Genomic DNA, 15,161 nt, shown 5'->3' with positions numbered 1-15,161 from the left:
TATATACCATGTTTACAAAAAAAAGGTCGCAATAAAAAAAAAATTCAAATTTATTCTTTGTCTGTTAAATATTTGAAATGAAGGTTTTACTTTTCAACCACCACTATTACCTCCATCAAATAGCTGATTAGAGATGAACTGGAACTATTCTTAAATGCTTGGCTGATCAGCAGTTTCTTCTTGTTGTTTATTTCATCCCAGTGTTTCCCATAGCTCACTTCCATGTGGGAGGAAATCCAAGATGCACTCACTTCATGTTTCAGGTGAACCTAAAGAAGAGGACATTGCCTTTGTGCTGTGAACTCTTTCTCACGCTGAGAGCCCTGAGTACAGGTGACACAGGGGTGCCCAGCACAGCGAGTGCCTGGCTCAGCACCCACCTGGTGGCTGTAGGTGGGAGCCTGCACACAGTGAAACTCATGGCCCAGCTCCAGTCTGTACAAGCCCTGTGCACTCGTCTCCACCTGAACCTTCTGCTGTGTATTGCACTCGTGGCAAGGGGTTTTTGCCTCTCCTGCTCGAGTTAAATCACAAAGTTATCTATTCACGTAAATCAGAATTCATCTTTCAAAATGTTAATAGTATACATCTGGCACTGGCTTCAAGACTTCTGTTTTTCAAAACGTCAAAGTGAGATTTGTCTGTTTTTACAGCTATATACTTGTTGATTTATCCTAGAAATCCAAAGGAAAGCACAAACTACGTCACTTAAACAGAATTTTACCTGGTTGAAGTAAAAGCACTACAAACTAATCATGATCAAGCTTTGCAGATTTCTTAGTATCATACAATATTTGATGATTTTCTGTTACCACCTAGCTCCCAACATAATGACATTACATAACATTTCATCTTAAAAAGAAAGAGAACTTCCAGCCCTTCTGGACATTGAGAAGAAAATTAAAATAATGAATTTGAACTTTCAACTAATAAGTAGGATTACTTTTTAAAATTAAAATTCCAGTACTTCTCCAAGGAAGTATTTGCTGACCACTTCAGGTGGAATAGTCGCCAAACTGGGTTTAAACTAAAAAGTGTAACTATGTTCCAAGTATCTAACTTCACAATTACATAGCTATAGCCAGACAGCTTAAGGTACTGTTTAAGTGTTCAGGTATGTTTTGATTGATGTTTATAAAATACTGTGATCAGCATGACATTTTTAGCAAAATTATGGGGTCATGCCTGTGTAGGTTTAAGAAAACTTTATTACTCACATTGCAACATACTCTCTGAAGGTGCAACAATTAGCGTAAACATTTATACATTTATAACATTTATCATGATTAGCTGCTACAAGGATTCCATACTTTGATATAACTGCACTGATGTCCACCTTCTTTGTCCCACAAAATTAACACAATTCTGATATTGCAGCAAGGGGGGGCACAGCCAGCTGCTTCCTAGAAACCACCCCTCATGTTACTGAGTGCATGTATGCAAGCATCTGAAACACAAATTAATTAGGAGCAATTCCCACTGAAAAAGTGGATACGCTTATGAAAAGCCCATTTTAAAAAAACTGTTTTTACATGCAGACTCAAAGAGTAAAGTTTGTCCAAATGAAAAGAGCAACTCATTTCAAGTTTCAGGTCACAGTCTAAAAATTAACTGAAATCTTTCTATTGCATTCTAAACACAGAGGCAAATCTAGTAGGAAAAATGAGTAATACAGAACACTTTTACTTTCCCCGTTTCTCAGTGTACCTAGGAGTCCATATTTTATCTGCAGACCATGAGACCACAATCCCTCATGCTGCTGGAGGAGAGCAACGGCGTGAACTCCAAGAACACCTGGAAGGTGAATCTCCCCTTCCAATGAATATTGTCTCAGCTTATCATTAACCTTTTTCTCCAGCAGTGCTACAGAAAAAAGAGAAATGATTATGCAGTGGTGGAACTTGAAGTTACTTCAGCTAGTCTAAGGAACAGTAGAGTGGGGAAAACCAAAAGGGCATTTAGGCTCTCCACCATGGTGAGCTCCCCGCATAGTGAACAGATTAAAAAACACAGAGCTGGATGCTCAGCTCTTTCTCCATCTCTACCGACAGCCTGCAGACCACATTTCATATTGAAATGCATCCAGCCAAAGCTGTTTCTCTAAGGAAATTAATTCAGCCAGGCAGATCTTTTAATTAACTAAGTCCTAACGTGTGAACATGTGGATGTTCACCTCTACACAAAGTCAGAGCAAGGCTGTGGCTTTGCAGCAGCACAGCTTGTGCAGCCAAGTTCTCAGGTGCTAGGAGTTTGAAATCAGACCAGAACTGGTTTGGATGCAGTCACTGGCAATCCATGTGAAAGCTAAGGACGAAAATTTCACCAGAAGATCATCTTCCAAAACACCAACTGGCCTTTGGCATTCCTTAAAAGTTAGTTCTCTTTGAAAGTACTGTGTAACCCTATGGCAGTTCAGTCAAAAATGAGAGCCTTAAACATCTATTACTGCTTTATTTCACTGTATAATTTAAATTTTAATATATTGATGTTATACAAATATTAAGGCTCTCTTTCTGATACTTTATCTTGTATTTTCCTCTTAGCCTATTTATGAGAAAAAAATCTTCAAGATTTTTAGAACAACAGGTCTTAAGAGAAATTTAGCTACAAATATGTGTCTCTGTATTGTTTTGTACTAACAAAAATGAAAAACAGCTGTTATTTTTTTGGCATGTTTTTGTTAAATAATTCCTTATATTTTATTTCCTCCACCATTTCCAGCAGTAATTCAAAACAGACTTTTATTTTAAAATTTCTTTTATTCTGAAATATATATATTTATATTAATTTATGAAAGATAGTGATTTTAAAAAGCAATCTTTATGGATTTGAAAGGAATTTTAGGAATAAGTGTCCAAAACCAGACAACCCTAACAAATAATGGCTCCAGAACTTGCATTTATATGGCAAATACTTACTGTCCTCTAACCTGAAAGAAATGCAGCATCCTTCAACAAATTATTCAGAGACACTGAAAAAGCTATCTTCTTGCCAGGCTGTTTAGTGATGTTTCCTGACAGAATGATAGGACTGCTTTGCTTTATCAGCTTTACCTCCAGCTGGGTCATGTATCTCTGCTCTCCACTCAGCATCTGTAAATCTGCCATTCCCTAGAACAAACAAACAAATCAAAAAGCAAACCCCAAGCCACTCAACAACATAAGTTTTAAGAAAGCAATAGTATAGAGTTGGGTGTTTCAAAAATTAGATGAGAGGAGGAAGAAAAGACATTTTTTTCTATACATCTAACAACAAGCCTTCCACACCCCACAAAGCCTAACTCTTGCCATTGCTAAATAATGGGGAGGAAGGATGGATTTGTTTTTCCAGTTACACGGAGGTCACAGTGGTGCAAGATGCTATTTCCTTCAGCTTCTGCTGGTTTTAGGACTGAAATGACTATGAATGTTGCAATACCAGGCCAGAAATTAACAGAGCATTACTGAAAATATTCGTAGTCTCACAGAGATTTCGGTTGAAATTTAGCACTGAGTCCATCTCAAAAATATATAATAAGGAGAACTGGTCATTTCTCTGATGGATTGCTCACAAAAATGTTTTTAATACATGTATTTACACTGCCTTTCTTTTCTGTAAGTATTTATCCTGGAATGAGAGCTCATGAAATGCAGGCATACCTTAATGTAATACACATCTCGGTCATCCACTATCAGCTCCAGGTGTCCAACTCGGGAATTTTTAGAAGATTCAATCCTCCCTTGGATAAAAAGAAAATGCTTTACTTTTTCTTTACTGTTCAATGATGCTTCATAAGAATGTACTTGAAATGATAGTTTTTCTTTTCATAAGCAATAGAGAAATTTAAAAAATGATAAATACCAGCTCAAAAGAAAAAAGTTAGGACGAGAATTTGCAAATGCATTTTGCAAAGTCTTCAGAATAAACTAGTAATTTTGAAAGGATATTCTGAAGAGAATAACTGAGAAGAGATAATGAAGCTGTCTTCAACAAAAACAGCTTAGTTCTGGAACTGATTTATGCACTTCCTTTAGGGCTGTACTGAAACTTCTAAGTGGTGTTGTGCTGTGGAAACATCTCAGGAGCTTAGAACGCTTGCACACAAAACTTTGTACAGTGTTGGTAAAGCTTCCTTGTAATCCATTTGGAAATAACCAGGATTAAAAAAAAAAAAAAAAAGAATACATAGTAGAATACATCAACACAAGACATCATTTAACCAGTACACCAAAGATGCTGAAATATGTTGTCTATATTATTATCATTAATTTATCAGTTTATATTTCCTCAATGGGTTTGTAGATTCTGTGTTCTATGTTACACTGTGATTAAAATGTTATTTTTTTAACAGTTAATATTTATTTTTTATTGTAACACATGGCAGTAGCATTTAGCAACACATAACTTCATCTCATAACTAACAGAACACAGCAAATTGAAACAGTAAGGCAAGTTCAGCATAATGTAAAAGATGTCAGAACAATCTGCCATGTTCTTTAGCCTTCATTTCATCAATCTTGGCAACAGCTTTCCTCTCCAAAGTGGCTTCATGAACCAGGTACTGAACCTCTGACTGTGCAAAATATAGTCTTAACCAAAATGCAAACCTCATTGGGAATGGGTGCTACCTAAAGCAGTAAACTGAACAGTTATCACATAATTATGTCATTTCAGCATTAGATTAGTGAGTGAAATATACTGATATTTCTCAGTTAACTGTAATGAAGTTCTCATAACTGATATTAGCTGATGATCAGGCTCTTAATTGAAAAACCTACCATGAACCTCAATTTTTTTCTTAGGTTGTATAAATAGGATTCTGAATTTCTTCTGTGGGACACTAAAACTTAGGTCAACACCAACATCTCTTTTCAAGTCTGATTTTGGAGTCCCAATGAAGAAGTGAAAGACAGCTTCACTTGGGATCCATGAATTCTCCTGAAAGAACAAAAGAATAATCAATTAATTGGCACACCACTTACAAAACAATCTCTTACACTAAGACTTGTGTAAGAGATGGTTTGTGTGCTGTATTGTAGATAAAAAGAGTATGTACCTCCTATCAGCATGAGTCATTTGTGTTCAGCATATCTTCCCACTATACTGGGAATGGAATGATGTAGAGCTTGGAACCCAGAGGGTTGAATATGCAGTACTGAGATAGACCAGAAGAGCAAACTGAAACTGAGTCCAGCATGCCAGTGGTACCTGAGCTCTGTAGTTATAGGCAGCTTCCAGCACATACTGCTGCAGGCCTCTGTCTTGCTTAGTTAATGTCACAGCCACTCTCAAAGGTCCACTGAGGGGGAAAACCAAACCAGTGGCTGGGTCAGGATAGGACATTTCAGAACACAGCTGCCACCCAATAATCTCAGACACTGGTGGAAGATAACAGTTGAACATTCAGTTAGAACAGAAAACAAAGAAAACATAAAATGAACATTGCACTGTAGATCTTTTAGAAATAATATTTGAAAAAGAAATTCTACTGAATGAAACGATTTATTATGGATATTTCAGAATGCCTTTCTAAGACAAACATAATAGCTGGACTCACCTTCCTCCCTAGTGCAAGATCTGGTTTCTGTGTGGTCTTGGAAGACATCTATATCTTCTGTCTCATCCACCATTCTGAAGTAGAGTTTAGAGCTACAACCAAGAAATTTGAACAATAACTTAAAACCAATTATGCTAAAGTTATAGCAATATTTAAACAAAATCCTCAGTTATATTCAAAAAAGTTAACAGTTACCGTTCTTGAAGATGCCCTTGCTTAATCTTACCTGAAATTTATAATCTCCATAGATTCTTCTGGAGTGTTCAAGAAAACTTTGAGCTCTTTCCCTTTCTTCACCTGGATTCCCCCATCAAGACTAGTAGATGTCCTCATTCCTGTTAACCACTTTAGGCCAGCTTGTCCCAGACTCCCCACAGTTCCCATTTGGACAGAAAGCTGGACAAATGCACTGTTGAAAGATTCATGTACATATCCTTCTATGAAATGCAATTTCTTTTTAAAGCACTTAATTAAAAGCTCTTCAATATATACATAGCATTTGATGCTGTAACACAGTATATTCTATGATTAAAATAATGAACTATTTTGTTTCAGGAAATAACTGAAAAGATTGCATGTACACCGACACACACTTTCTAACATGAATTATAGTTTTACTATATCTCCTAAGGAGGGGATTGTGAATGCAGATTTCAGCATAAAATATTAAGAAAGAGAAAGCAATTAGAACTGAGTATCACAGAGCAAGTTCTTCTCTGTCTGTACAGCACTTGGTGACGTTTAGTAATGTCTTCAGTATGTACAAGCTAAAATAGCCAGGTAAGGAAACACAGGGTTAAATCCTCCACTGGTTTGTACATCCATAACCTGTAACAGCATGTTTGACCCTGAGAAAAATCCACTTGTCACAGGTAAAGCATTCAGAAAAATCATCTGCATGCAAGAATTCAGGAGTTTGATTTAGAGATAGAAAGGATTAGTCAGCTTAAACCAGCACTGGAAGAACACAGCAAGAGTGCAAAACCAGGCAGGCAGGACAGGAAAGCACTGCTGCCCTTACACCACAGCAACCATTCAGCAACAGAAGGCTGATGGCTGATTTTGTTCTTCAGGAATCTCCTAATTAATAAATAGGCATTCACACAAAACTTTCACATCAGGAATTGCTGCTTTACATCAGGGACATGTGAAAGGGACACATTTGCAGCAGTTAATACCTCGGCTTGATATATCCATCTAGAAAGACATTGGAATGTTGTTTGAAATCTGCATTCCCTTTGATTTTTATGTTGATTGCTGCTGAGGCACTGACTGCCAGTTGAATAGGAAAGCCTGAAATTGCTGGAAACTGCAGCTCTTCAGTGGCCAAGCTCATCCTTTTATTAAACTGGACCTCCTGCCCCTGTGGTGAACAAAACCCAAACAAAACCCAGAATTTTATTTCGCATAATAGAGCTAGCATTCGAGAATTTTTCCAGATATAACTTTTGACTGTATCTGTCTATTGTAAAAGTGTTTTTTACCTGAGCTGATCTGAGACATGAAGAAAGCAGCCCAAAGCCTGCCCATGGCCAAGGCATGAGTCAGACACCAGTCCTACTCCAGTTAAAAAAAGAATTTAAGCATGGATGGATTTGAATGAGAGAAGAGAGAAGAACCATTAGACAGCAGATTAAGTCTTTGCCTAATGTACTGAATGCTATTTAAACCAAATATATAGTGGTGTCTTTTAGAGTTCCCTTTAGAGAAACAACAAGTAATATTTGTATCTTTTACATATCTGTCAGAAAGCAGTTTCTCAAGACATTTTCTTTTACCTTCAGAAGTTTGACAGCCAACTCAGCCAGATTTAAGGAATAATGTTTCATTTGTTTTCTAAAATCTTCACAATCTAAGAAGCTAAGTTCATTTCCAAAGATTTTGATGCTTAGCTCACATTTCAGCACCTCCTTTCTTACTGTTCGCTCTGTGAACTGATGGAATAAAAAGAAAAAAGAAATTAAAGGGACTGGTGTTATTATTTCCTTTCAAACTTACAATAAACAATTCCTCAGTGCAGGCTATGCTATTAGTAAAGAAACATTAGTCTCCCTTTCACAAGTACTTTGGAAATCACTTAAGACCCTGGATTAGTAGCTGTTCTTTCCAGCTACACTTCAGCTCCACAGCACACAAGCTGGCTGTCACAATGAACACTGATCATGTCCAGCCCTAAGATGACAGGCAAAGGAGTAGTATTGCAATACATACCCACAAACAGATGAAGATCTGAAAAATACAATCTCAAAACAACATTAGGGATGCCTTGATTGCTAAATAAACTGCTAGGAAGTAAAAACTTTACATTTTCTGTTCCTTAAAATTCTGTGATACCACAGCAACATGATCATGAGTTTACAATTCTATGATACCACAGCAACATGATCATAAGCCTACTCTCTAAGAAAAAACCCTAAGAAGATGAGATGATCTAGGACAAACTAAATGAATTACAGTCCCTGAGTTTTCCAGCTAATACATCAACAATTGAAGTCAATTCTCAGAGCTTTCCTGTTGAGTACATAAAACACAGCTCTCTCCAAAAATGAGTAAATTTTTATAAGCGCCAATGTAACATCTGACATCAAACTGGGAAGTCAGATTGCAAAAAACAGGACTCAGGAACTCAACATCAAGCAGCTGTTTACAGTGGCACAGCAGTCAATAGGCAAAAGGATGTCAGCATAAAGAGACCAGAGCTCAAAATAATGAGAGGAAGCCCAAAATACAGGCAATACAATCCCATGGCTGAGTGTCATTGTTTTGAGACAATAAAACAATCTAAAAAAAACCTAAAGATCTGGCTCCTGGCTGCTCTGTATTTTCTTCAGCTGTTAAATTCTCTGCAAGTGAGCAAAGGAGTCATAGTAATCCAGAGCACTTGTCCAATGTCAGATGGGTCCCTGTGCTCGACTGGGAAATATAATTAATTTTTCCAAGATCTACAGATTCAGTTACCTTTTTGACTAACTCGTTCATCTTACTGTATTTTCTACCAAGACAATTTTGGTTTGTTTTTCTCAGCTTTGGCTTGCCAGACTTGCTCACAAGATGACCAGCAGGGCTGTATCGCTTCAAAGTCGGGTTCCTTTGCTTGACTTTCTCTGATGTTTCCACTGGGGTTCCCGACTTGTGGTTTCCTTCATTAGTGTTTCCAAAAAAATAATCACTGAAAGTAGAAGATTTCGGCCCAAAAACCTTCTCCATGAGAGTTTCAGCATTCTCCAGTCGTACACCAACCTGGTGAAAAGCATGCAGCAGTGAAAAGCCTAGCAGTGACACATACAGGCCATGGCCACTTCTAAAGCAGAAAATCAAATACACAACCAGATGTAATCAACACAAAAGATTTGCCAAGCAGGATCACAGTAGTCTACAAAGTTTAGCATTCTACATCCTTCAGCCTTCACTACTGGATATTTCAGTATTAAATCGTCCCATGAAAATCAAATATGTAAAGCTCAGCCCAAAATAAAAATCCTTTTTCATTCAGGTACTGTGGTTCATTTACTCCATGATGGGCCAGAAGGGGATACTGCCATTTTGGCATGTTAGAAACACTATTTTGGCTGAAAACACTAATACACCCTTCTCATGCTCTGAAATAAGATTCTATTTGGAAGTTTGCTTAAAACAGAATTACTAACACACACAAACCGTGGCACTGAAAGAAAATTTTGTTCCCTTGCAAGCTTAAACTTGAGATCTGAAGGCTGCATTAAATATTTTCTTTCTTTCATGAGCACATTGTTGCCTGGCAGAGCAGGTAAAGATGATGAGGTCGCAGGCAGGTCACTGAAATGTTCCAAGCACTGGATACTCAATGGCAGTAGAACAGTGACTTCAGCTAAGTACAAATGAATCTATCTCTGCATTAAAGGTACCCAGGCCAATCCATTTTCCACTGTACAATAAGAAAAGGAACCTTACTGTACTAAACAGGAGCTAGAGCAGTGTCTCAGGAAGCACTGATTTTAATGTTTCATTTAAATCAACAAGAGCTGAGTATAAGTCACTTTTCTAGTGCATGGCACTAGCACAGTGACAGTGCTTTTGTATTTACTAAGCCCATTACACAGAGGACTCACCAGTCTGAGGCAACTGTGCTACAGCAGTGAAAAGCACATTTTGCTAAAGGAACTGCAACAGGAAAACAGAAGTGCTTTGTACTTCAATATACCAAGTATCACTTGAGGAGGGGGATAAAAAAATCCCCACAATTAAAAAAATCTGTAAACTTGCCTCCAGCAGATTTATAGCCTGTCCCATAAAGTGAACAGTCAAATTTGTCATGACTGATCGTGGTAGAAAAGATGTAGGAGAAAAGACCACTGATGCTTCCAGATTTGCACCTGCACCAGCTGCAATGAAAAACAGACATCTGTCAGCTGGAGATCAGCTGTTCACATATATTTCACAAAATTCGTAATTCTTTGGAAAACTGTTACTCCAGTCAATAAGAAGACGATGAATGAAATATTGCCAATAAGTGAAACTATTTAACTTTCTAATATAGCAAAGACATTACTGTAAGTAACTTCCACTTACTGGAACTCCATATTAACTGGATATTATTGGGTATTATCTCACTAACATCAAAAGGAAAGTATTTATAATACATAACATGCATAAACGCACTGGAGGAAATGGACAGAAAATCAAAATGTAACTGAAAAACATCATCTAGCATTTTCACTGAAAACAAATGAACAGATAGTAAAACAGGAAGGAATTAGTTTGACTTTTTTCTTATACCAAGGACACACAAACATGAATCAGGAGGGAAAAAAACATCCCAGTCCCCTGTTGTTGCAAAGGAAGTTAACCAAGGAAGGAATTAAAAGTTGATGTTCACAAAAATAATCTTAAATGTTCACTGGTTCTTAGTCTCCTCTCTCACAGGAGGCAAAGGTGCACAGTATCTGGTCTGCTGGAAATACATTTGATATGCTCCAATTAAGGTCAAAGTAGAATCAAGCTTACATGTGCAATATTTGAGTAGCATTAAATCATAAAATCCAAAGTTTTCTGGAGCAATATGTAAAAGGTCAGAAAAGCCATGTTGGATGTTAATAATCCATATGTTACAAAGTGTTAAGTTCTAAAACTCTACATACCCGAGTGAAAGGTGACATCAGAGTATGAGGAGTATTTCCATATATCCCGGTCAAAATCTTTGCTAAGGATCTCATCAGGAATAGAATCTCGAAGGTGCTCCTTCAATGGATCATCTGTCTCCAGGAGCTGAGAGAGATGACTCCAAACAAAGGAGCCCACTAAAATTCAACACAGAAAAACATGTGGAAGTCAGAGAAAAATTACACGAGTCTTAAAAACAGATACAGGAGATATTTTTATTTTTTATACCACCGTTAATTCTAAGCCATTCCCCTCACCACAACAGAATTCATTCATTTTCAGCGTGATTAAAATCAGTCTGATGTATCTACTGCAACAGCACTTAAAAAAAAAAAGATGCATACAATTAAACAATTATGATTCAGAATTAGTATTTCTGCATGACACTGTGGAGTACCAGTTTAGCCATGTATGCCCTGTGTCGTGGGGGACAAATATTTCCCATATGTTCTGAAGTCTGGTTCCTAAATAGAGGGGGTTTTGCCTTCTGAAGGTAAAAGATATTAGGCTCCAGTTCTAATTCAATGCACAGACACTGAATACTGATTTATCTGCATTTTCACAACACAACTTTTTTTCAAATTTCGTTTTCTGAATGTGGAACTAAAAAACTAATGTGTGCCCTATGCCTTCAAAAGCACTTGTTATTCAAAAGTTTATTATATAAATTATTTAGCTGTCACAGTAACAAAAGACAAAGGAAAGAAATTAAGAATATTCATGAGTACTGCATTAAATTGTTTGAAACATACAACATTTTGGATGGACTTGTAGAGCTCCTTCATAAATTGGACAAATTAAATTTTCTGCGTGGAGTCACTGGGACGAGTCACTGAGGGTACACCTTGAAGTGGATTTTGGAAGGGGATGCAATCTCTCTCTCTCTGAGTTCTGAGCAGAGAGAAATGAGTGCCCTCCAAACCACAAGCCACAGCAGCAGGTGAGCACAATGCTGAGCCTGAACTCACAATCACTGCAGGGTACACTGGTCTGGACATAACATGCTGGGCAAATGGAAAGCAGCTCCAAGGCAGAGTTGGCCAGGATGCAGACACAGTGCAGACAGAGCCCACCTTCACCTGCCTGCAAACAGTCTTACAGATACCCTTCTCATGTTTGCTTCTTGATAGATGTAAATGCAAGGGGTTAGTCTAGAGGTATTCTTCACTGAATGTGGTGAAACCATTTTAGAATATTGCAACACTTTTTCTGCCACTTGCTTCCTTCTCAACAAAACGCAATTTGCAGTCATCCATTTATATTTCTAATGCACTGAACATCACAGCTCTTCCATGCATCCTTCCCAGGAACCTCCAGTGAATGAAATGCTGCCAGTAGTAGGAACTAATTCTATAAAAAGTCAGTCCTTACTGACTATTGCTAAACCAACAGTATTGCAGTTTCAATATAAAATGTCACAATCATACAAATAATCATTTAGAAACAATCTACAAAGCATTGAGATTAAACAAAAATTGACACAGAACGGTACCCTTACACTTGTAAAGTAAATGTCACATTGAAGTATCAATTAGGAACATGTAAGGCTTCAGTAGATGCTTGGCTAACCTTGGCTGGATGTTTCTTTCAGCAAAGTCTTTTGCACTTGTTTAAATAACTGTTCATGTGGACATTTCATTGCTATATAATAAGCAGAAATTCTTATTTCCACATCTTCGCTGGTTGTTTGATACAACTGAACTAATACATCATTCTAAGAGAAAAACACAAAAAGATAAAGACAATTGAGATTCGCTCCCCTGGAACACCTAATGTGCACTTTCAGGTCCTGGTGGGTTTTTGTTCTCAAAGAGCTATTGCTATATTTATAGCTATTGCCTTCTACCTGACAAAGTCACTTTGTGTAACGTGCATACAAAGGTTTGTTGTCTATAAATAATAAATAATTATTTTAAAATATTTTTATAACTAAATAAAATAAATAAAAGTATTGTCTATACTACCTTATCCACAAATTTCCTGAACAAACTGTCATTATGACCTGAATCCCACATGGACAAATCTGTACAGGACTCTGCAACACAAAGCCTCCCTTGCCAGCACAACTGTTAAGGATGGTTTTATTCCACCACAAGGGACACCTGTCTATTGTATCTCTCATGTGCCATAGCCAATACACAGACAACAACGGCCATGGTTTTGTTCACAAGCTATTAAGATCATTACTTTTCGTCTCAATCAAAGAGCAGGCCACCAACAAATTTATTCTGTTCAAAACTTCTCCAGTATCAACCAAGATAATTCCTAGAAGCTCACAAAAAGAGTTAAGAAACTGGAGACTGATAGTACCAACATTTTTATTAGCATTTAACAGCCTCAGTCCACTCAGTTCAGCAGTTCATTTGCTAGACAACAATGGGATATATGACAACAAATAGACTTGATACTTTGAAGATATCTAATGAGTAACACCAAGCTTCATAACTGCAGGACAAGTGAATCACACCAATCCATGCGGAAATTAAATTTAAAAATGCCATAGAAAGGTGCTTCTCTAAGTGCAATCCACATGGAGCTTCTTGCTCTTCTGGAGCAGGACTGTCAGCTTTGCCCAGGCCAGCACTCCTGCCTTTGCCATTCTTCTAAGTATCAAGGTATTAGACACAAACAAGTTTTGATCTTTCTTCCATTAAACCACTTAACAAAACTTTCTAACTCTGGCAGAGTATTGCAAATCACAACAAGCTTCTCACATTAATACTTTATGTTTGAGAGAGCGAAACAGTGAAATAGACTACGGGAAAAATCAAGTCCTGTGGGTTCTGAGCCATAACCCCCGCAGACACAAGGCACGGAGCTGCAGTGCCTCATCAAGAGGTCGCAAACGCTGCCTCAGTCACTGAATGCGTCACCTCAGCTGCAGCAAAGCCCTCCATGGCTTTGTTCACCTGGGTGGTTCTACCCCCTCCTCCAGCAGCAGAGGGGCTCTGCTGGAGCATGTCTACACTTGCTCCGTATCTGTTCGCGTGTTCTGTATCTACTCCAACGAGCGCCAAAGCTGCGGCAGTGCCGGGAAGGCACCGGCGAGCCGAGGCAGTAAATGACTCACCCGGCCCGAGCAGGGGATGCGCCGGAAGGCGCGGACGGCGGCGAGGCGGATCTCCATGGGCCGGCTCCTGAGGGCCGCGCACGAGCTGAGGGCCGGAGCCAGCGCGGCCGCTGCCAGGCCCGCGTTGCCGATGGCTCTGAGCGCCAGCTGCACCTGCACACGCAGAGCAACCACAGCTGCAGGCTCTCCCAGTGCTGGCGGCTGTGCTTTGAATCTCACAGCGCTAACGTTTTCTGTGCGAAACTCTATTTAAAATGATTGCTGGTGATTCGGGGAGCTTACTGCAGCCCCTATTGTACCACCTATACCCTGGCTTTACTGTGAGGATAAGGTACACTGTTCTATTCTAGCATCATGTGGCACCTGTAAGTAGTGCCTGCCTTAGACCTGGGGGAATACAAAAACATTTTTAAAAGCCTGCATTGTAACAGAAAAGCAAAAGTCATAAATTTTATGTGCTGGAAAACTTTTTCAAGTACTTTGATATTTTGTCCCTTTTGATCATGGATATTTTGACATCTTAGTGTTTCAACATAGCCTTCTGGACACAAATGACAAAATTAAAATAGTAATTTGTCAACAGATAGGTGCTCTTCATACTGCTCAATGGTATGAAGTTTGCTGTATCAGGAAACCCAAAGCTTTTCCTTATTTCCACACACAAGAACACCTATACTGACAGGTTCTGCTTGTCGGATTGCAAAATTTTAGCAGCTCATGAAACTTCTATTCATTTCTGTCTGAAATCCAGTGAATACCATTTTCATCAAACAAGTTCTAAATTATAGAGGGAACAGGAAACTAAAGCACTGCATCATGTGCCTCTGTATAACCAATACCTTGCTGAGATGTTCTGAGTCTTGCACAGTACAGTTTCCTCCCAGAAATTCCCCAAGAGTCCTCATCACACTCTGCACAGCAGGTACAACATCACAGGAGCTGTGAGCTGAACAAAACCTATGTACAAGAGCAGTTACACCCAAGAAACAGCTCTGGCTTGCTCTGGGTGACTTCAGCAAAGGCTGTAAATAACCACAAGAAGAATGAGATGTTTCAGAAAAGTCATGAGAATTACTATTGTAACATACAACATATTATAAATGTATCAAAATATTTACATACTAAAACTCAATCTCAGCAAAATAACCTGGACAGAGTTTTGTATAAATCTGTGAAAAAAACTGTTACTGTAAAACAAAAACAAAAATTATGAGCCACCAAATTAATTACAAATTGAAAAAGAAAAAACAACATCCACTCACAGCAAGAGATTCAATCATGCCCGAGGTGGGATTAGGAATGAATGCAAATGACCAGAAGAAATATTCTACTTTATCTTCCTCAACTTCTCCAGAAACTATGAGGTCTTTCATTAGGACAACACATGCCTCTGTGGCACAAGATGGAAGAGCATCT

The 15,161-nt window shown here is 38.3% G+C and overlaps 1 protein-coding gene across 1 annotated transcript in view; it reads right to left on the bottom strand.

Annotated features, from left to right (window-relative positions):
* The window catches only part of APOLTP (apolipoprotein lipid transfer particle homolog), a 53,811-nt gene extending 45,039 nt beyond the window's left edge, over positions 1–8,772 (bottom strand). Inside the window, exons 1-12 of the mRNA XM_088174448.1 lie at positions 8,495–8,772; positions 7,315–7,470; positions 6,715–6,899; positions 5,763–5,945; positions 5,537–5,628; positions 5,188–5,357; positions 4,758–4,917; positions 3,639–3,718; positions 2,930–3,110; positions 1,708–1,863; positions 381–514; positions 111–269 (exon numbers count right to left, since the gene is read on the bottom strand). Of these exons, the coding sequence (XP_088030574.1) occupies positions 111–269; positions 381–514; positions 1,708–1,863; positions 2,930–3,110; positions 3,639–3,718; positions 4,758–4,917; positions 5,188–5,357; positions 5,537–5,628; positions 5,763–5,945; positions 6,715–6,899; positions 7,315–7,470; positions 8,495–8,743 (1,905 nt within the window). The 5' untranslated portion in view covers positions 8,744–8,772. The remainder of the gene's footprint in view (positions 1–110; positions 270–380; positions 515–1,707; positions 1,864–2,929; positions 3,111–3,638; positions 3,719–4,757; positions 4,918–5,187; positions 5,358–5,536; positions 5,629–5,762; positions 5,946–6,714; positions 6,900–7,314; positions 7,471–8,494) is intronic.
* Positions 8,773–15,161: the final 6,389 nt, after the last annotated feature.

This window comes from Sturnus vulgaris, chromosome 16, assembly GCF_052056855.1.
Source record: "Sturnus vulgaris isolate bStuVul1 chromosome 16, bStuVul1.hap1, whole genome shotgun sequence".
Classification (NCBI taxonomy): domain Eukaryota; kingdom Metazoa; phylum Chordata; class Aves; order Passeriformes; family Sturnidae; genus Sturnus; species Sturnus vulgaris.
The sequence above is the reverse complement of the archived record's forward strand: the minus strand, read 5'-3'. Positions and strand labels throughout refer to the sequence as shown.